Here is a 17,943-nt window from a genome sequence, read left to right on the forward strand (position 1 = left end):
TTTGGTAGGTGCTACTGGATTTCAAACTTTCTGACATGTACATATGAAACTGGACGTAAAAAATCTCCCGCTAATAAATATTTTGTGAGTTCTGTTATTGGTTAGAGGCTTGCTGAGGATCCAGCGCTATTGTGTTACAGCAATTTCGGCAGGCGCCCCTCCATATGCAAGGCAATCAGCTGGCATGCGTAATTCACTCTGTGTGCGGGAGAGCGAACACACAGTAGAGAAGAGCGGCTTTCAGCTCGGGTGGCAGCCGTCTGAAATCCTACCGTAACGGCGATCACGCTTGATTTGGCAGCCACTGCGCCGCTATTAACACTGTGAAACGCACGTCTTCTGGCAGCATTCAGCACTCAGATCGAAACTGTGCGTATTTGTGCTCACACGTGTACGGAGACGCGTGTAGGATAGCGTAAGGAAGTACTAAGCCACGGTTAGGTAAGGAATAGTACGAGCACGTTATCTGCCTTTTTCCCCTCAAAATACGTCATATACTTGGGACAAGTTTTTTCCATATGCACTGCTGGAAACATTCGTCTACTGAATTAATAGTATTGTCTTTGAACTTAGCCAGACATGTAACACGCGGTAACTCAAAACACGCTTTTGTGGTTGCGACTTCATTTCTGCGCTCCAGTGCTTAAAGCTGATACTGGCAGTCAGCGACATTGTTCTCCCTCCCTCCACCTGTTTGCTCTCACGTTATTTGTTTTCTAGTTTGCTTCAGTACTGAGCGATTCCCATTGCTGAGGTAAGAGGAGATTACTCCGGGTAATCGCATTACACACTTTCCATTACCAGATTAAACACAGTCAGAGGTATTTTACCAGCGTTTTAGCGCACATTGCTGGATGGCGTACTGTGTTACTTAACATCAGTGTTACGTTTTTGGGCTAGAAAGCTAGCACAAGAGTAACAGGACTTATCTTTTGTTCATGCAACATAAATCGCAAACACCTCCCAAAATGGCGTCTCTGATTTCAGTCAGGTAAAGGCCATCATTAGTATGTCTATATGCACGCTACATGTATTCAAGTCCGTCTTCACCTACAGTTTCTACCCTATACAATTCCATGCTGCAACACATGGTCTAGGGGTAGTAATCAAAACGCCATCGGTCCCGGGTTTCAAACCCGCCACAACTTAAATTTTGATGAGGCCTAACACTCAGCATTTGGCGCCCGAAGACTTCTGGCAAAACAAGCCACCCTTAGTCTGCCAACGGCTTGCCAAAGAGGGCGGAGGAGCGGACGGAGGTTCGAGGCACTCTTTTGTCCATGGGATGGATAACTGCCCCTAAGGGCAGAAGAATCTGCAATGAACAATGGCATGAGGATGCAGAAGGTAATGGAAACCACTGCATTAAAGACACACAACGTGTATCCACAGTGACATGTGCCCTGCAATTGAAAAAGTCTCATGATGATCTCTCTATTGGCAAAGGATTCCGGAACAGTCCCCCATTTGGATATTCGTGAGGGTATTACCAAGGGAGGGGTGACAAAGCGAAAAATACTGAATAATCAGTATCAACAAAAGAATAACGTTCAACGAGTCGTGGCGTGGAATGTAATGTGGTAGGGAAGGTAGAAAAACTGAAAAGGGAAATGCAAATGCTCAATCTACATATGGTAGAGGCGTCAGTCAAGTGAAATGGAAAGAAGACAATGATTTCTGGTGCTATCAGTATAGGATAATATCAACAGCAGCAGAAAAATGGTATAAAGAGTGTAGGATTCGTTACGAACAGGAAGGTAGGACAAAGAGTGTGTTACAGTGAACAGTTCACCGACAGGGCTGTTCTCGCTAGAATCAACAGCAAACCAACACCGACAACGAAGTTCAGGTATACATACTGACGTCGCAAGCTCAAGGTGAAGAGATAGAGAAAGTACATGAGAATACTGAAAAGGTAATACAGTATGTAAAAGCAGATGACAATTTATTAGTCATGGGGGAATGGAATGCAGTTGTAGAGGAAGGAGTAGAAGAAAAGGTCACAGGAGAATATTGGCTTGAGACAAGGAATGAGAGGGGAGGAAGACTAGTTGAGTTCTGTGGTAATAAATTTTAGCCAGTAATAGCGAATACTCTGTTCAAGAATCCCAAGGGGAGGAGGCATACTTGCAACAGACTGCATGATAAGGGAAGATTTCAGTTAGGTTACATCATGGTGAAACAGAGATTCAGAAATCGGATAACGGATTGTAAGGTGTACTCAGGAGCACATGTAGACTCAGATCATGTTGTAGTGATGAAGAGTAGGCTGAGATTCATAAGTTCAAGAGATTAGTCAGGAAGGATCAATATGCAAGGAAGTGGGATACAGAAGTCCTAAGGGATGACAAGAACCGCTTGAAGTTCTCTAATGCTATAGGTACAGCAGAAAGGAATAGCTCAGTAGGCAGTACCGTTGAAGAGGAATGGATATCACTAAAAAGGGCAATAACAGAAGTTGGGAAGAAAAACATAGGTACAAAGAAGTAAACTGCGAAGAAATCACGGGTAACAGAAGAAATGCTTCAGTTGATCGATGGAAGGAGGAAGCACAAAAATGTTGAGGGAAATTCAGGAATACAATTCGCTCAGGAATGAAACAAAAAGGAAGTGCATGGAAGCTAAGGCGAAATGCCTGCAAGAGTAATGAGAAGATATCTAAAAAGAAATTATTGTCGGACAGACTCAGCATACAGGAAAGTCGAAACAACCTTCGGTGACACTAAAGCAAAGGAGGTGAAATTAAGAGTGCAACGGGAATTCCACTGTTAAATGCGGAAGAGAGAGAGAGGGGGGGGGGGTAGGTGGAAAAAATAAACTGAAAACCTCTGTGAGGGGGAAAGTTTGTCAGATGACGTGTACAAAGAAACAGGAGTCGATTTAGAATAGACTGGAGATACAGCATTAGAATCAGAATTTAAGAGAGCTTTGGAAAACTTAAGACAAATAAGGCAGAAGGGCTATATAACAATCCATCATATTTTCTAAACTCATTGGGGGAAGTGGCAACCAAACGACGATTCCTGTTGGTGTGTATAATCGTTAAGACTGGGGACATACCCTCTGACTTTCGGAAAAATATCATCCACACAATTCCGAAGACTGCAATAGCTGACAAGTGCGAGAATTATTGCGCAGCTTAACAGCTCATTCTTCGAAGTTGCTGACAAGAATAATAGGCAGAAGAATTGAAAAGAAAATTGAGGATGTGCTAGATGACCGTCAATTTGGCTTTAGAAAAGGTAAAGGTACCTGAAAGGCAATTCTGACATTGTGGTTGATAATGGAAGCAAGACTAAAGAAAAATCAAGACACATTCTTTGGATTTGTCGACCTGGAAAGAGATTTCGACAGTGTAGAAAGGTGGAAGATATTCGAAGTTTTGAGGCAAGTAGGGGTAAGCTATAGGGAGAGAGGGGTAACGTACAATATGTAGAATAGCCAAGAAGGAATAATAAGAGTGGACGACCAAGAACGAAATGCTCGGCTAAAAAAGGGTCTAAGAGAGGGATGTAGTCTTCCCCCCCCCCTTTCCCCTATTGTTCAACCTGTACATCGAAGAAGCGATGATGGAAATAAAAGAAAGTTTCAGGAGTGGAATTAAAATTGAAGGTGAAAGAATATCTATGATACGATTCGCTGATGACACTGCTATCTTAGTGAAAGTGAAGAAGAATTACATGATATGCTGAATCTAATGAGTACAGAATATGAATTGAGATAAATTGAAGAAAGACGAACGTAATGAGAAATAGCATAAATAAGAACAGGGAGAAAATTAGCATCAGGATCGATGGTCGCGAAGTAGATGAAGTTAAGGGATTCTGATACCTTGGCAGTAAATTAACCATGACTGACGGTGCAAGGAGAACATCAAAAGCAGACTATCCCTGGCCAAAAGGGCATTTCTGCCCACGAAAAGTCTATCAGTATCAAACACAGGCTTTAATTTGAGGATGGAATTTCGGCGAATGTACGTCTGGAGCACAGCATTGCATGATAGTGAAACATGGACTGTGGGAAAACCGGCACAGAAGAGAATCGAAGCATTTTATATGTGGTGCTAGAGGCGAATGTGGAAACTTAGGTGGACTGTTAAGGTATGAAATGAGGAGGTTCTGCCCAGAATCGGAAAGGAAAGGAATATGCGGAAAACAGTGTGAATGAGAACTGACTGGATGATAGGACATCAGTTAAGACATCAGGGAATGACTTCCACGGAACTAGAGGGAGGTGTAGAGTGCAGAAATTGTGAAGGAAGACAGAGATTAGAATACATTCAGCAAATACACTCCTGGAAATGGAAAAAAGAGCACATTGACACCGGTGTGTCAGACCCACCATACTTGCTCCGGACACTGCGAGAGGGCTGTACAAGCAATGATCACACGCACGGCACAGCGGACACACCAGGAACCGCGGTGTTGGCCGTCGAATGGCGCTAGCTGCGCAGCATTTGTGCACCGCCGCCGTCAGTGTCAGCCAGTTTGCCGTGGCATACGGAGCTCCATCGCAGTCTTTAACACTGGTAGCATGCCGCGACAGCGTGGACGTGAACCGTATGTGCAGTTGACGGACTTTGAGCGAGGGCGTATAGTGGGCATGCGGGAGGCCGGGTGGACGTACCGCCGAATTGCTCAACACGTGGGGCGTGAGGTCTCCACAGTACATCGATGTTGTCGCCAGTGGTCGGCGGAAGGTGCACGTGCCCGTCGACCTGGGACCGGACCGCAGCGACGCACGGATGCACGCCAAGACCGTAGGATCCTACGCAGTGCCGTAGGGGACCGCACCGCCACTTCCCAGCAAATTAGGGACACTGTTGCTCCTGGGGTATCGGCGAGGACCATTCGCAACCGTCTCCATGAAGCTGGGCTACGGTCCCGCACACCGTTAGGCCGTCTTCCGCTCACGCCCCAACATCGTGCAGCCCGCCTCCAGTGGTGTCGCGACAGGCGCGAATGGAGGGACGAATGAAGACGTGTCGTCTTCAGCAATGAGAGTCGCTTCTGCCTTGGTGCCAATGATGGTCGTATGCGTGTTTGGCGCCGTGCAGGTGAGCGCCAGAATCAGGACTGCAGACGACCGAGGCACACAGGGCCAACACCCGGCATCATGGTGTGGGGAGCGATCTCCTACACTGGCCGTACACCACTGGTGATCGTCGAGGGGACACTGAATAGTGCACGGTACATCCAAACCGTCATCGAACCCATCGTTCTACCATTCCTAGACCGGCAAGGGAACTTGCTGTTCCTACAGGACAATGCACGTCCGCGTGTATCCCGTGCCACCCAACGTGCTCTAGAAGGTGTAAGTCAACTACCCTGGCCAGCAAGATCTCCGGATCTGTCCCCCATTGAGCTGGTCCAACTGAGGCGCCAGGTGGAAATGGCATGGCAAGCCGTTCCACAGGACTACATCCAGCATCTCTACGATCGTCTCCATGGGAGAATAGCAGCCTGCATTGCTGCGAAAGGTGGATATACACTGTACTAGTGCCGACATTGTGCATGCTCTGTTGCCTGTGTCTATGTGCCTGTGGTTCTGTCAGTGTGATCATGTGATGTATCTGACCCCAGGAATGTGTCAATAAAGTTTCCCCTTCCTGGGTCAATGAATTCACGGTGTTCTTATTTCAATTTCCAGGAGTGTAATTGATGACGTAAGACAGAGATTAGAATACATTCAGCAAATAATTGATGACGTAAGTTGCAAGTGCTACGCTGAAGTGAAGAGTTTGGCACAGGAGAGGATGTCGTGGTGGGTCGCATCAAACCAGTCAGAAAACTGATGTAAAAAAAAAAAATCATGAAGGTTATTCTCTGTTGCCTCAATACAAGGCCTGTCAACCTTTCCCTTGTTTTTGTCGGTGTTTTCCTTATGTTAATTTTTTCGCCGCTGAAGAGAACCTCATAATTCCTTATCTTATCAGTCTACTTCATTTTCAGCATTCTTCGTAAGCACAATATCCCAAAAGAATCGATTCTCTACTGTTCCCGTTTTCCCACTGTCCATAATACACTACCATACAATGGGGTGCTCCAGACATACATTCTCAGAATTGCCCGTGTTTGACACCAGTAGACTTCTCGTCGCCAGAAATGCCCACTTTGCTTCTGCTAGTCTGCTTTTTATGTCCTCCGTGCTTCGTCCGTCGTGGGTCATTCTGCATCCAAGTTAGTAGTATTTCTTAACGTCTTTTGCTTCCTGATCTACAGTTTTGCCGTTAAATTCTTTGCTATTCTCATTTCTGCTACTTCTCATTACTTTTGTCTTTTTCCGGTTTTCCTTCAATGCTTATTCTGTACTCATCAGACTGTTTATGCCATTCAACAGATCACGCAGTTCCTCATCAATTAGAATAGTAATGTCGTCACCGAATCTTACCAGAGACATCTTCCCACTGTAAACTTCAATGCTTTTCTTGAACCTTCTTTTATATCTATCAGTGCTCCTTCGATGTAGTTATTGAACATTTGGGCTGAAAGACTCAATTCCTGGCCCGCACCTTTTTTTTAATTCGAGCCGTTCATTCTTTATTCTAGTCTTATTGTTCTCTATTTGTTCCTGTGCATATTGTATAACAAGCCGTCTCTCTCTGCAGCTTATTCCTGTTTTTCTCAAAATTACATACATCTTGCGCCAATTCATTTTCTTGAATGCTTTTTCTAGATCGACAAATTTCGTCAGCGTGTCTTAAATTGCAAAACATTTTCAGGGGCAGATGTGGACTCTAACCAAATTCTAAGGTTACGAACTGCTGGTTATAACTAAGGAAATTGCTTAAAGTTAGGAAATTTAGTTGAAGAAATCAGTGGTTGTCGAGAGTTTCAAAGAAGCCTTTAGGCAAATGTTAACTGATACGCTGGTAAGGTGCACAACGTAACTAGGACAGATGTCTTTGAGGGGGGAAAGAGGGAGGGGGAGGAATCGTTAAGGCGGTGGAGGATGAAGTAGCCAAAAGACAAGGCCCACAAAAACCCCAAAATCCTGATGACGGAAAAGAAGTTTAATCAAAAAGCAGTTAATCAAGAAAGCAAAAGTTGAATGTGCATTATGATGAAATGTGACTGACAGGAAGTGCAAAATGGCAAAACAGGTATCGCTAAAGGAAAATGTAAAGTCGTTGAATTGTGATTGACTATACTACCTACGGCTAAATTAATAGAAGCAGTTGTATGAAAATCAACGTAAAAAAGTGGGATATTCAATATTAAAAAAAGGAACGATGGCTGGATGGTGAAGGGAGTATACAGAAGGCTAATACGTAAGAAATAAATTTGAATAATAGTTTGCAAAGCGAGGAGGATATACACTCCTGGAAATTGAAATAAGAACACCGTGAATTCATTGTCCCAGGAAGGGGAAACTTTATTGACACATTCCTGGGGTCAGATACATCACATGATCACACTGACAGAACCACAGGCACATAGACACAGGCAACAGAGCATGCACAATGTCGGCACTAGTACAGTGTATATCCACCTTTCGCAGCAATGCTGGCTGCTATTCTCCCATGGAGACGATCGTAGAGATGCTGGATGTAGTCCTGTGGAACGGCTTGCCATGCCATTTCCACCTGGCGCCTCGGTTGGACCAGCGTTCGTGCTGGACGTGCAGACCGCGTGAGACGACGCTTCATCCAGTCCCAAACATGCTCAATGGGGGACAGATCCGGAGATCTTGCTGGCCAGGGTAGTTGACTTACACCTTCTAGAGCACGTTGGGTGGCACGGGATACACGCGGATGTGCATTGTCCTGTTGGAACAGCAAGTTCCCTTGCCGGTCTAGGAATGGTAGAACGATGGGTTCGATGACGGTTTGGATGTACCGTGCACTATTCAGTGTCCCCTCGACGATCACCAGTGGTGTACGGCCAGTGTAGGAGATCGCTCCCCACACCATGATGCCGGGTGTTGGCCCTGTGTGCCTCGGTCGTATGCAGTCCTGATTCTGGCGCTCACCTGCACGGCGCCAAACACGCATACGACCATCATTGGCACCAAGGCAGAAGCGACTCCCATCGCTGAAGACGACACGTCTCCATTCGTCCCTCCATTCACGCCTGTCGCGACACCACTGGAGGCAGGCTGCACGATGTTGGGGCGTGAGCGGAAGACGGCCTGACGGTGTGCGGGACCGTAGCCCAGCTTCATGGAGACGAATGGTCCTCGCCGATACCCCAGGAGCAACAGTGTCCCTAATTTGCTGGGAAGTGGCGGTGCGGTCCCCTACGGCACTGCGTAGGATCCTACGGTCTTGGCGTGCATCCGTGCGTCGCTGCGGTCCGGTCCCAGGTCGACGGGCACGTGCACCTTCCGCCGACCACTGGCGACAACATCGATGTACTGTGGAGACCTCACGCCCCACGTGTTGAGCAATTCGGCGGTACGTCCACCCGGCCTCCCGCATGCCCACTATACGCCCTCGCTCAAAGTCCGTCAACTGCACATACGGTTCACGTCCACGCTGTCGCGGCATGCTACCAGTGTTAAAGACTGCGATGGAGCTCCGTATGCCACGGCAAACTGGCTGACACTGACGGCGGCGGTGCACAAATGCTGCGCAGCTAGCGCCATTCGACGGCCAACACCGCGGTTCCTGGTGTGTCCGCTGTGCCGTGCGTGTGATCATTGCTTGTACAGCCCTCTCGCAGTGTCCGGAGCAAGTATGGTGGGTCTGACACACCGGTGTCAATGTGTTCTTTTTTCCATTTCCAGGAGTGTAGATGAGGGTTGGAAGCGAGAAGAATGTGAGAACTCTGGAAATCTTAAAACAAGTTTCTTAATTAGTTGAGATCCATCAGAACTATCGAAATGTTGGGGAGAACTAACTATGACAGAAATATTCCACCTGGTATGCAAGATATTTGAGAAAGGGAAAGTATTCTCAGGCATCAAGAAGAATGTAGTAAGTCCAATTTCAAATAAGGCAGGTGCTATGATGGCTGATAATTGCAGAACCATCAGTTTCGTAGTTTCATAAGTCATAGTTTAAAAATACTGGCGCGAATTATTCAGAATTTGGCTGGTAGGGGCCACACTGAAGGAAGACTATTGTTAAACTTGCGTTACAAATAGGCTGCATTATATTATTTTCTTAGACTAAAGTAGAGCAGTATTCGCAGCTTCTGCCAATATCGACTGGAATATAAAAGCCGAAAATAGTACGACATCAGAGATAAAAAGACAAGCAGAGAAAGGTTACGTACTACTTTTACAGAAAACTGACTGCACTTACAAGAGGTGAAGGACGTAATAGGGAGACAGTAGTAGAAAATGGAGTGAAGTAAAGTTGCTGCCTCTACCCTATGTTATCTAAGGTGTAATTTGAAGCCAGCGGAGGTGGCCGAGCGGTTCTAATCGCTACAGTCCGGAAGCACGCGACCGCTACGGTCGCTGGTTCGAATCCTGCCTCGGGCATGGATGTGTGTGATGTCCTTAGGTTAGTTAGGTTTACGTAGTTCTAAGTTCTAGGGGACTGATGACCTCAGATGTTAAGTCCCATAGTGCTCATAGCCATTTGAACAATTTTTTTTTAATATGAATCAAGCAGGAAACTATGGTTCACGCATAGTGAATGAAGACTTCAATGTTTAACGATTACATCGTAATTCTGTCATAGACGGTAAAGGATATTGAAGAATAATTGAACGGAGTGTATAGTGTCTTGAGACAAGAATATAAAATGAACATCGACAAAAGTGAAACGACGTTAATTGAGCGTAGATTAATAAAAATATAGCAGTTTTCTTCCAGGTAAATATCACTTTCTGTTATAGGTCATAGGGTTAGGTCATTAACAAAGGAACCATGGATCATGGTCTATTGCTTTCAGAACAGAATTTTGCGAAAAATTTTTTCCCAGACTGTAGTAAATGGACTATAAAACAAACAGTTATTCGATCAATATTTTAATTGTAGGAGCTATGTTACATGTGACATTACTGCTGCAATGAAATTATCTGGAGAATTTGGAGCTATCGCTTGAACGAAATTATTGAGACTATTGTGGCCACTTATTGATAAACTACTTGTTGGATTCTGTCTGAGCTATTCTGCTGACGTATGTTTCATGACTCTTCTGGCGCTTCGCCAGCAAAAGTGGCAACCATTCTCGAAGCTTCATTCACCATCGCTGGCGAAGAGTTAGAAAAATCGTCAAACGTTGGTCAAAGAATCTCGGAAGGTAGTCACAGGCAGTTTATCACCTAAAATGTAGTTATTGTAGATTCATGGCACCAGAAGACAAGAATAACGTCTTAGAAATGTTGACATTAGAAAATAGGCTTCTAATTCGAATCTTGGGCCGTGTGAAACAAAGCTTGTAAAACATAATTCAAATGTGCGGTTCCATGAGTAACAATTACAACGTTTCATGCGCAGTTAAATCAGTTAAAATTAATTTAATTGAAAGAGTTATTGTGGAAAACGCTGAACAAAATAATAAGTTAAACAACGTTTTAATTATGGGAACTGAAGGATTATCTGTAGCTCCAACTCATTCTAATGTATGTTTATTTATATTTTAATTTAGCGCTTATGAATCGCTGTAATCTCCATTTTTGCTGTAAAGGTATGACATTGCAAAGCTAATGTGTGTTAGAAGCATTTTGTCATTCAGTTTAGACATAATATCTATAATCACGTGTACTGTGTACTAGTGTGAAATATACGTAGTTGTAGGAATGAGACAACGAATATGATAGTTTAGATTACAGCTTGTACTTGTTCACTGTTCGGTTTCCTTTACGATTAATGCTGGTCGTATTGGTCGGAATTTACCTGTGGTCTTGCACTGGTGGATTTAATTGATGCAAAGCATTTAACTTCTTGTTACAATAGTTACAAATACAAATACTGTATCCGATTATGTTGCACTCAGTAACGTGCGTATATCTCCGGTAACTTTTACTATAAAGACTGGGGCAACTACACGTGGATGTTGGATGTATGAGTATCTGTAGACGTTTTTAAAAACAATGATTAGTTAATGTATCCGGGATGTTTCACGGGACTCTGTTTCTCAGAGTTATCGCATCATTAAAGAACTGTCACTTACTGTAAGTTTTTTAGCTTCCAGTTTATTTTTATGTTTCTGAAAAGTAGCATTTATAAGCGTATTGTCATATCGCTGGCTTAGTTGTGGAGTATCTTTGCGGGCAGCGCGTTTGCAGAGTCGAGAACGGGACACGGGAACTGGTATCTTGTGTTGTGGCTTGCTCTGCATGTAAGAGCATTGTTAGTATTGAAGTGTTGCTACAAGTGCTATTACAGTAAAGTGATGACATATGGAAGTGATTCAGAGAAAAGTGCGTCAAGATGTAATTAAAAATAAGCAGTGCCGCCGATAACGTATTTATGTATCGTCTCGTTGCGTGTCGCACAGCATCAATCATCCGCACCGTGTTCGGTTTCCCAGAATGAAATGATGTGAATCAGTAGAAATTAGTTTGCACAGTGTCTTGTAGCGAGTGTGAGAAAGTGCGTTCGATCATCGCGTTTCCGCATTATCAACAATCAGCCGCGCCGCGACGGTTACGCGCACGCTCGTACAAGTGAGAACTGAGAACTGAAAAATTAACTTTACGAACAGTGTTATATCACTACTAGTGTCAAAAAGGACGGGTACCAAAAGAAATCTGTGTATGTGTGGAGAGTGTAAGAACTTTGGTTCGATTACTCGGTTTTCGCATCATCAACAATCATCCGCGCCGTGTTCGATTACGCGTACAAGTGATATTCTAGACAGACAGTCATCTGGAAGTTGGCCTGAAACTTATGACTTAGAATGTAAACAGTGCAACCTGTGATTTCATATCGCCTCAGAATATAGTTGTTCATACCAGACGTAGAACAGTGTTGTGTTTTAACGTCGAGTGGCTCCCCTAAACCCGCTTGCACATTTAGATAGGTAATTTCAGGCAAGCCAGCAGCAGTGTGGAGCAGAACAATACGACCGCCGCGGGATTATCAGGTACGTGGTGTGGACAGGGCGCACGGTCAAGGAACGGTCCAGAAGATGAGAAACCAGTTTAAGGGTTCTCCACCCATTTGTACCACCGGGCGTGTTACACATTTTCTATGTGGTTGATCAGTCCATGTTTGGTCACTTTACCACTAGGTGCCTCATCAGGTGTGTGGTTCGATTTCCATCATGACTAGTGATCAGCCTTGGCTTCTCACAGGAAGCACAATCTGACAGTCGGATAGCTAATAAGCTAATCAGAGCTTCCAAGTGAATCCGTCAATCAGTGAAAACCATGTAATAGTTCTGACACTAGTTCCTGAGATTGACCTTCATATACAGACAGTAAAACGCAGCGACTTAAAACTACAGTGCGTATAGCAGATACTTACAGACGTACAGATTCTGGTCAAACTTCTCTGATCTCTGGAGTTGTGGCAGCCATTTAGTTTATGACTTTTGTCACCAGATAACACCTCCTCTGTGACCGTCTAGCTCGTGGCTCCCATCTCAGTCATGAGATGTCACTCAAAACGTCAGTTAAACATGGAACAGATAATAATACATATTTAAACACGTACCATTACTATAATTATAAATTATATACGGAACCTTCCTTACGAATCAATCTCTCTATTAGTGAAAATCTTATCAAAATTCCCTATAGTAGTTCCTGAGATTATCCTTCAACACGGGGACAGAAAAACACGACGGGGGACTTTATAGTATGTATAGAAGTTTCAGAAGCGTTTGAAGGTGGTCATTTTAGTTCTCTTCACGCATCGCACAGCTGCGCTATACGTAAATCACTTGTTGATTGACAGACGGTCAAACAATGGTTATCCCTGTTCACAAGAGCGGTTCGTCTTTTTCAAACAGGGAAGTGCGGGGATCTTTTACACAAGGGCACCCCATACCCCGGGCCAAGAAAGGAGGGGAAAAGCTCGCGAGACTCCTCCCTAAGCTCTCAGTGAAAGGGTAAAATATAGTGTAGTCAAGTGTTTTTTTGTAGACAAAAGGTCGACATTAAGCACGTCTCTAACACGTTCGGAACTGGACTTTTGTTATGGCTACTTACAAGTCGCCATTCGTCTCACAGAATATGAAACGCACTCTCTCTCGTCGCGCCTGTCAACATGGTCAAGTCGGAGTAGAAGTATTCAGACATTTACCTTGCGTATTTGATACGGGCATATTCGACAAGCAGACCTTATCATAATGGTGAGATTTCACTAAGTTTCGAGCATTCCAGTTCATTCATATGATTGGGAGCCATGATAGCAATGAAGATAAGCAAAAGATTTGCTCTTGCCGTGCGTAACAGTGGTTCTTTGTTCTTGTTTTCGTTTGCTGGAGAACACATTTTGATTGGTATTAGTCTCTGAGTTAACCATAAGCAAATTCATGTGACTTACCAGCAGATTCTCTCACTCAGAAGCATATAATATTAGTAAACAGTCTGTAAGGTTATTTTATTCCTTTTTGTATCATGATGGTCGGAAGGGATGTTAAAAGTTCGGAACTGGACTTTTGTTATGGCTAATAAACTTTAGCCACGACGGCTAAATTGTATATTACACCTGTTAATGCACATGCGCATTATCTCACACCTCCCTTTGTTAGCAGGTTATACAACGTGTGCCTTTGCTCCACGTTTGAATATTTAATCTGTATTTCATGCAGAAAGTCCTCTATTCACTGGACCAGAGTTTTACTCAGGAGGTACGCCACCCATGCTCGCACTGCCGGAATTTTTTTCCGAAAGAAATTATAGCAATCCAGGTCAGGTAGCGTTGATTAAAGGCTTCAAATTGTACGTCGACGGAGACGTAGGTAGCGGAAATCGTGTATTTCATCATACAAGACGTCTAGTTCCGGGTTAATAGGTAGTTCGGTCAGCAGGGTACAAAGACATTTCTCCGAGCACGTATCGAGCCTTTACGGCATATTTTTAAAACACATGAGGTCTTGTGATTTGTTCGCCATCTCTGAATTAATTTAGTAAGTCACATCTCGTAGTCATCGGGTCATGTTCACTGTCGGGGTTTGCGTTTTAGGGCGTAAAACGTGTTTATAACGTTGCATGAATATTTAGGCATACTTCTGAAAGGTATGGCAGCTTACAACACAAACATTCATTAGCGACTCTACAATAGGGTGACTTAACCAGAGGTTTACCTAAATGTATAACTTTAGTCGAATATAAATTTCAGTAAAGAATATCAGTCATTTCTGTCAACATGAACTTGTCACCAAATCACCGACTCGAAAACATGGTTGGGTTTCTTAGGCAATAAATTTTCTCTGAGAGTCGCATCATTAAGAAGAAAGTGAGTAAAGGGAAACATCAGATTGATACGGGTATTTCTCTACAGCATAGTTGTAGAACCTTACGATAGGCAGCAGCAAGATGACCTGACTTGATACATCAGACAAATTCAGGAAACTTAGATCGGAACAGCGTTCCCTGCGATGCGTCCATATTGGACATGATAGACACATATTGCCACAGATTAATCGTACGTTGTCTAGAATAATGTGATTTTATCTTAAATCAGTAGTGACTTCCAACTCACTCGAGTGAGATTAGAGTGGGGAACGTTCATCAATACACTGAATTACTTTTATCGTACTCATCCTTTGGGACCTTCGACCTGCTTCGGTCTTCATGTTTAGACCTTCTCTTTGGTCAGCCAACTCTACAGAAGACTCTAGACTTATCGCCTGTAGACAGATTTTGGAAAATATCCATATTCGTCCGTTCTGTACGAGATCTCCAATTTAGACTATATTCTAATGTTTACGGTGGTGGTGATAGTGTTTAACGTCCCGTCGACAACGGGGTCATTAGAGACGGAGCGCAAGCTCGGGTTACGGAAGGATGTGGAAGGAAATCGGCCGTGCCCTTTCAAAGGAACGATCTCGGCATTTGCCTGAAACGATTTAGGGAAATCACGGAAAACCTAAATCAGGATGGCCGGAGACGGGATTGAACCGTCGTCCTCCCGAATGCGAGTCCAGTGTGCTAACCACTTCTAATGTTTATGACATTTCAGCTGTAAATGCTTAATATATATCGTTGATCTTCATTGCTATTCCTTTCCCTTACTGACACGCCACACATGATCGGAGCAATCGCGTTTCGGCGGTTTCGTCTCTTCTTTTGTCCTTGGTAGTAAGAAGCCACGCTTCATCCACGCAAAAACTTTCTGGTACCGTCATTCTCTAGTGGGACTTCAGCATTATTTCCTTCCTTATTTTGTGTCTTAGCTTTGTACTTACTTCTCAAAAATTTTTCATTTTCCATATCAACGTAAGGTAGGATCACAAACTGCCATGGGTTCAGTTTTTTGCAGCGTGTTCTAAAAATTGTATTATTCCATTACTCTTTTTAAGAGCTAATGAGGTAGAAAGGGGAATCTTATGTTAGTGTAAATAAAATAAGAAATTTGATGTAAGAAAAGGTAGAGGAAAATAAAAGCAATGAGGGGTTGAAAGAGATGGCACACAATTTGACACAAAGTGCACACAACCTCTCACCTGCTGGCAGCCGTTCGATGGAGTAAGCGAGGTCTCTGGCGACGGTCCTGGCGTGCAGGACGTCCTCCTTGTGGACACGGAAGCGGTGGTAAAGGTCAGTGATTACCGGCTGAGTGGCTTCCCTGAGCGAGAACACCCACGCCTCGTGGGTGGCCGCCCACTCAATGCCGCTCTCGTAAAGGTCGCGCACACTGTCGATGGGCGGCTCGTACCTACAGCACAGCAGCAGTGAGTACTGAGAGGGTATACGGTGGTCACAGACTCATAGTAACATTCGTTACCTCGTAAGCTTTATTAATTAAAATGTTACAAGTAATATTTATTTAATATACCGTAGGAATATTTAATAAAATATCATACATTCAATTTTATTTCTTCTTATTAATTTCTGTATTACGGGGCGTATTACAACACTAAGTTCTGTTTGATCATAAAGAATAAGGTCATTTAAAAAGGTTTCTATTGACAGTAATATTTTACTACATATGTACAGGGCTATTACAAATGATTGAAGCGATTTCATAAATTCACTGTAGCTCCATTCATTGAGATATGGTTACGACACACTACAGATACGTAGAAAAACTCATAAAGTTTTGTTCGGCTGAAGCCGCACTTCAGGTTTCTGCCGTCAGAGCGCTCGAGAGCGCAGTGAGACAAAATGGCGACAGGAGCCGAGAAAGCGTATGGCGTGCTTGAAATGCACTCACATCAGTCAGTCATAACAGTGCAACGACACTTCAGGACGAAGTTCAACCAAGATCCACCAACTGCTAACTCCATTCGGCGATGGTATGCGCAGTTTAAAGCTTCTGGATGCCTCTTTAAGGGGAAATCAACGGGTCGGCCTGCAGTGAGCGAAGAAACGGTTGAACGCGTGCGGGCAAGTTTCACGCGTAGCCCGCGGAAAATTGGCTCGTGCCAGAACTGGAGACCGACAGTGGCGACTTCATCTTTCAACAGGATGGTGCTCCACCGCACTTCCATCATGATGTTCGGCATTTCTTAAACAGGAGATTGGAAAACCGATGGATCGGTCGTGGTGGAGATAATGAACAGCAATTCATGTCATGGCCTCCACGCTCTACCGACTTAACCCCATGCGATTTCTTTCTGTGGAGTCATGTGAAAGATTCAGTGTTTAAACCTCCTCTACCAAGAAACGTGCCAGAACTGCGAGCTCGCATCAGCGATGCTTTCGAACTCATTGATGGGGACATGCTGCGCCGAGTGTGGGAGGAACTTGATTATCGGCTTGATGTCTGCCGAATCACTAAAGGGGCACATTTGTGAATGCCTAAAAAAACTTTTGAGTTTTTGTATGTGTGTGCAAAGCATTGTGAAAATATCTCAAATAATAAAGTTATTGTAGAGCTGTGAAATCGCTTCAATCTTTTGTAATAACCCTGTGCTTTAACTTTCCACGTAATCGCCATTCACACGTACACACTTTCAGTAACGCGGCACCAGCTTCTTCAACCCCTCTGCACCGAAGTCTGCCGCCTGGGAACTGAATCAGCTGGTAACGGCAGTCTTGAGTTCATCGTCGTTTTGAAATCGTCAACCTAGTCACATTTTCAAATGCAATAAGAGTAAATAGTCGCTTGGTGCAAGGTCGGGTCTGTACGGAGGACGATGAAAATGATCCCAATAAAGTTCCTGTAGCTTAATCTTGGTTTAGGTAGCGGTGTGAAGGCGTGTGTTGTGTAGGAGGACCATGCCACTCGACAGTTTTCCGCGACGTCGATTTTGGATCATTGTGATTGGTTTGCTTTCACAGCATACGTCAGTTGCAATTGTTGACACACAGCTCATGAAATCACTCAAAGGGTCTTCGTCCCAAAAAACGGTAGCCATCATTTTTCGAGTCGAGTACTGAGATTAGTTGAACTTATTTGGTTTGGTGAATCTGAATGGCAGCAGTGCATTGACTGTTGGTGTATGACATTCACGTTTCGTCATGGGTAACAATGTGGGAAAACAAATCATCTCCATCTTGTCTATCGCACTCCAAACACTGCGGTGCGCTACGCATCCTTTGCTCTTTGTGCTGATCAGTGAGCATTTTTGGAAACCACCTGGCACATAGTTCGTGATATCCAAGCTGTTCAGAGACAATTCTGTAAACTGAGGCTGGAACAACAGTTTGGATTTCATAGGCCAGGCCCTAACCGTCAATTGCCGATCACTTGGACCTTCTTGGTTCAAATTATCAACGATGTCGCCGGTCCAAATACTGTCGTCGAGAATATTTGTGCGGCCATTTTGAAATTCTCGGCACCATTTTCGAACTTGTACGTTACTGATTATTTCACATCTACTCACTAGGCATAACTCACCATGAATTTCAGCAGCTGAAGATTCTTCTGACCTTAGTTTTGGAATACGCCTCGTATTTTCAAATAATTTAATTACAGGTTAGAGAGCAG

General features: G+C 44.0%; 1 protein-coding gene across 1 annotated transcript in view; it reads right to left on the bottom strand.

Annotated features, from left to right (window-relative positions):
* The window catches only part of LOC126159705 (uncharacterized), a 113,899-nt gene that overhangs the window by 55,481 nt on the left and 40,475 nt on the right, over positions 1–17,943 (bottom strand). Inside the window, exon 4 of the mRNA XM_049916569.1 lies at positions 15,515–15,726. Coding sequence (XP_049772526.1) covers positions 15,515–15,726 — 212 coding nt within the window. The remainder of the gene's footprint in view (positions 1–15,514; positions 15,727–17,943) is intronic.

This window comes from Schistocerca cancellata, chromosome 2 (assembly GCF_023864275.1).
Source record: "Schistocerca cancellata isolate TAMUIC-IGC-003103 chromosome 2, iqSchCanc2.1, whole genome shotgun sequence".
NCBI classification, from domain to species: domain Eukaryota; kingdom Metazoa; phylum Arthropoda; class Insecta; order Orthoptera; family Acrididae; genus Schistocerca; species Schistocerca cancellata.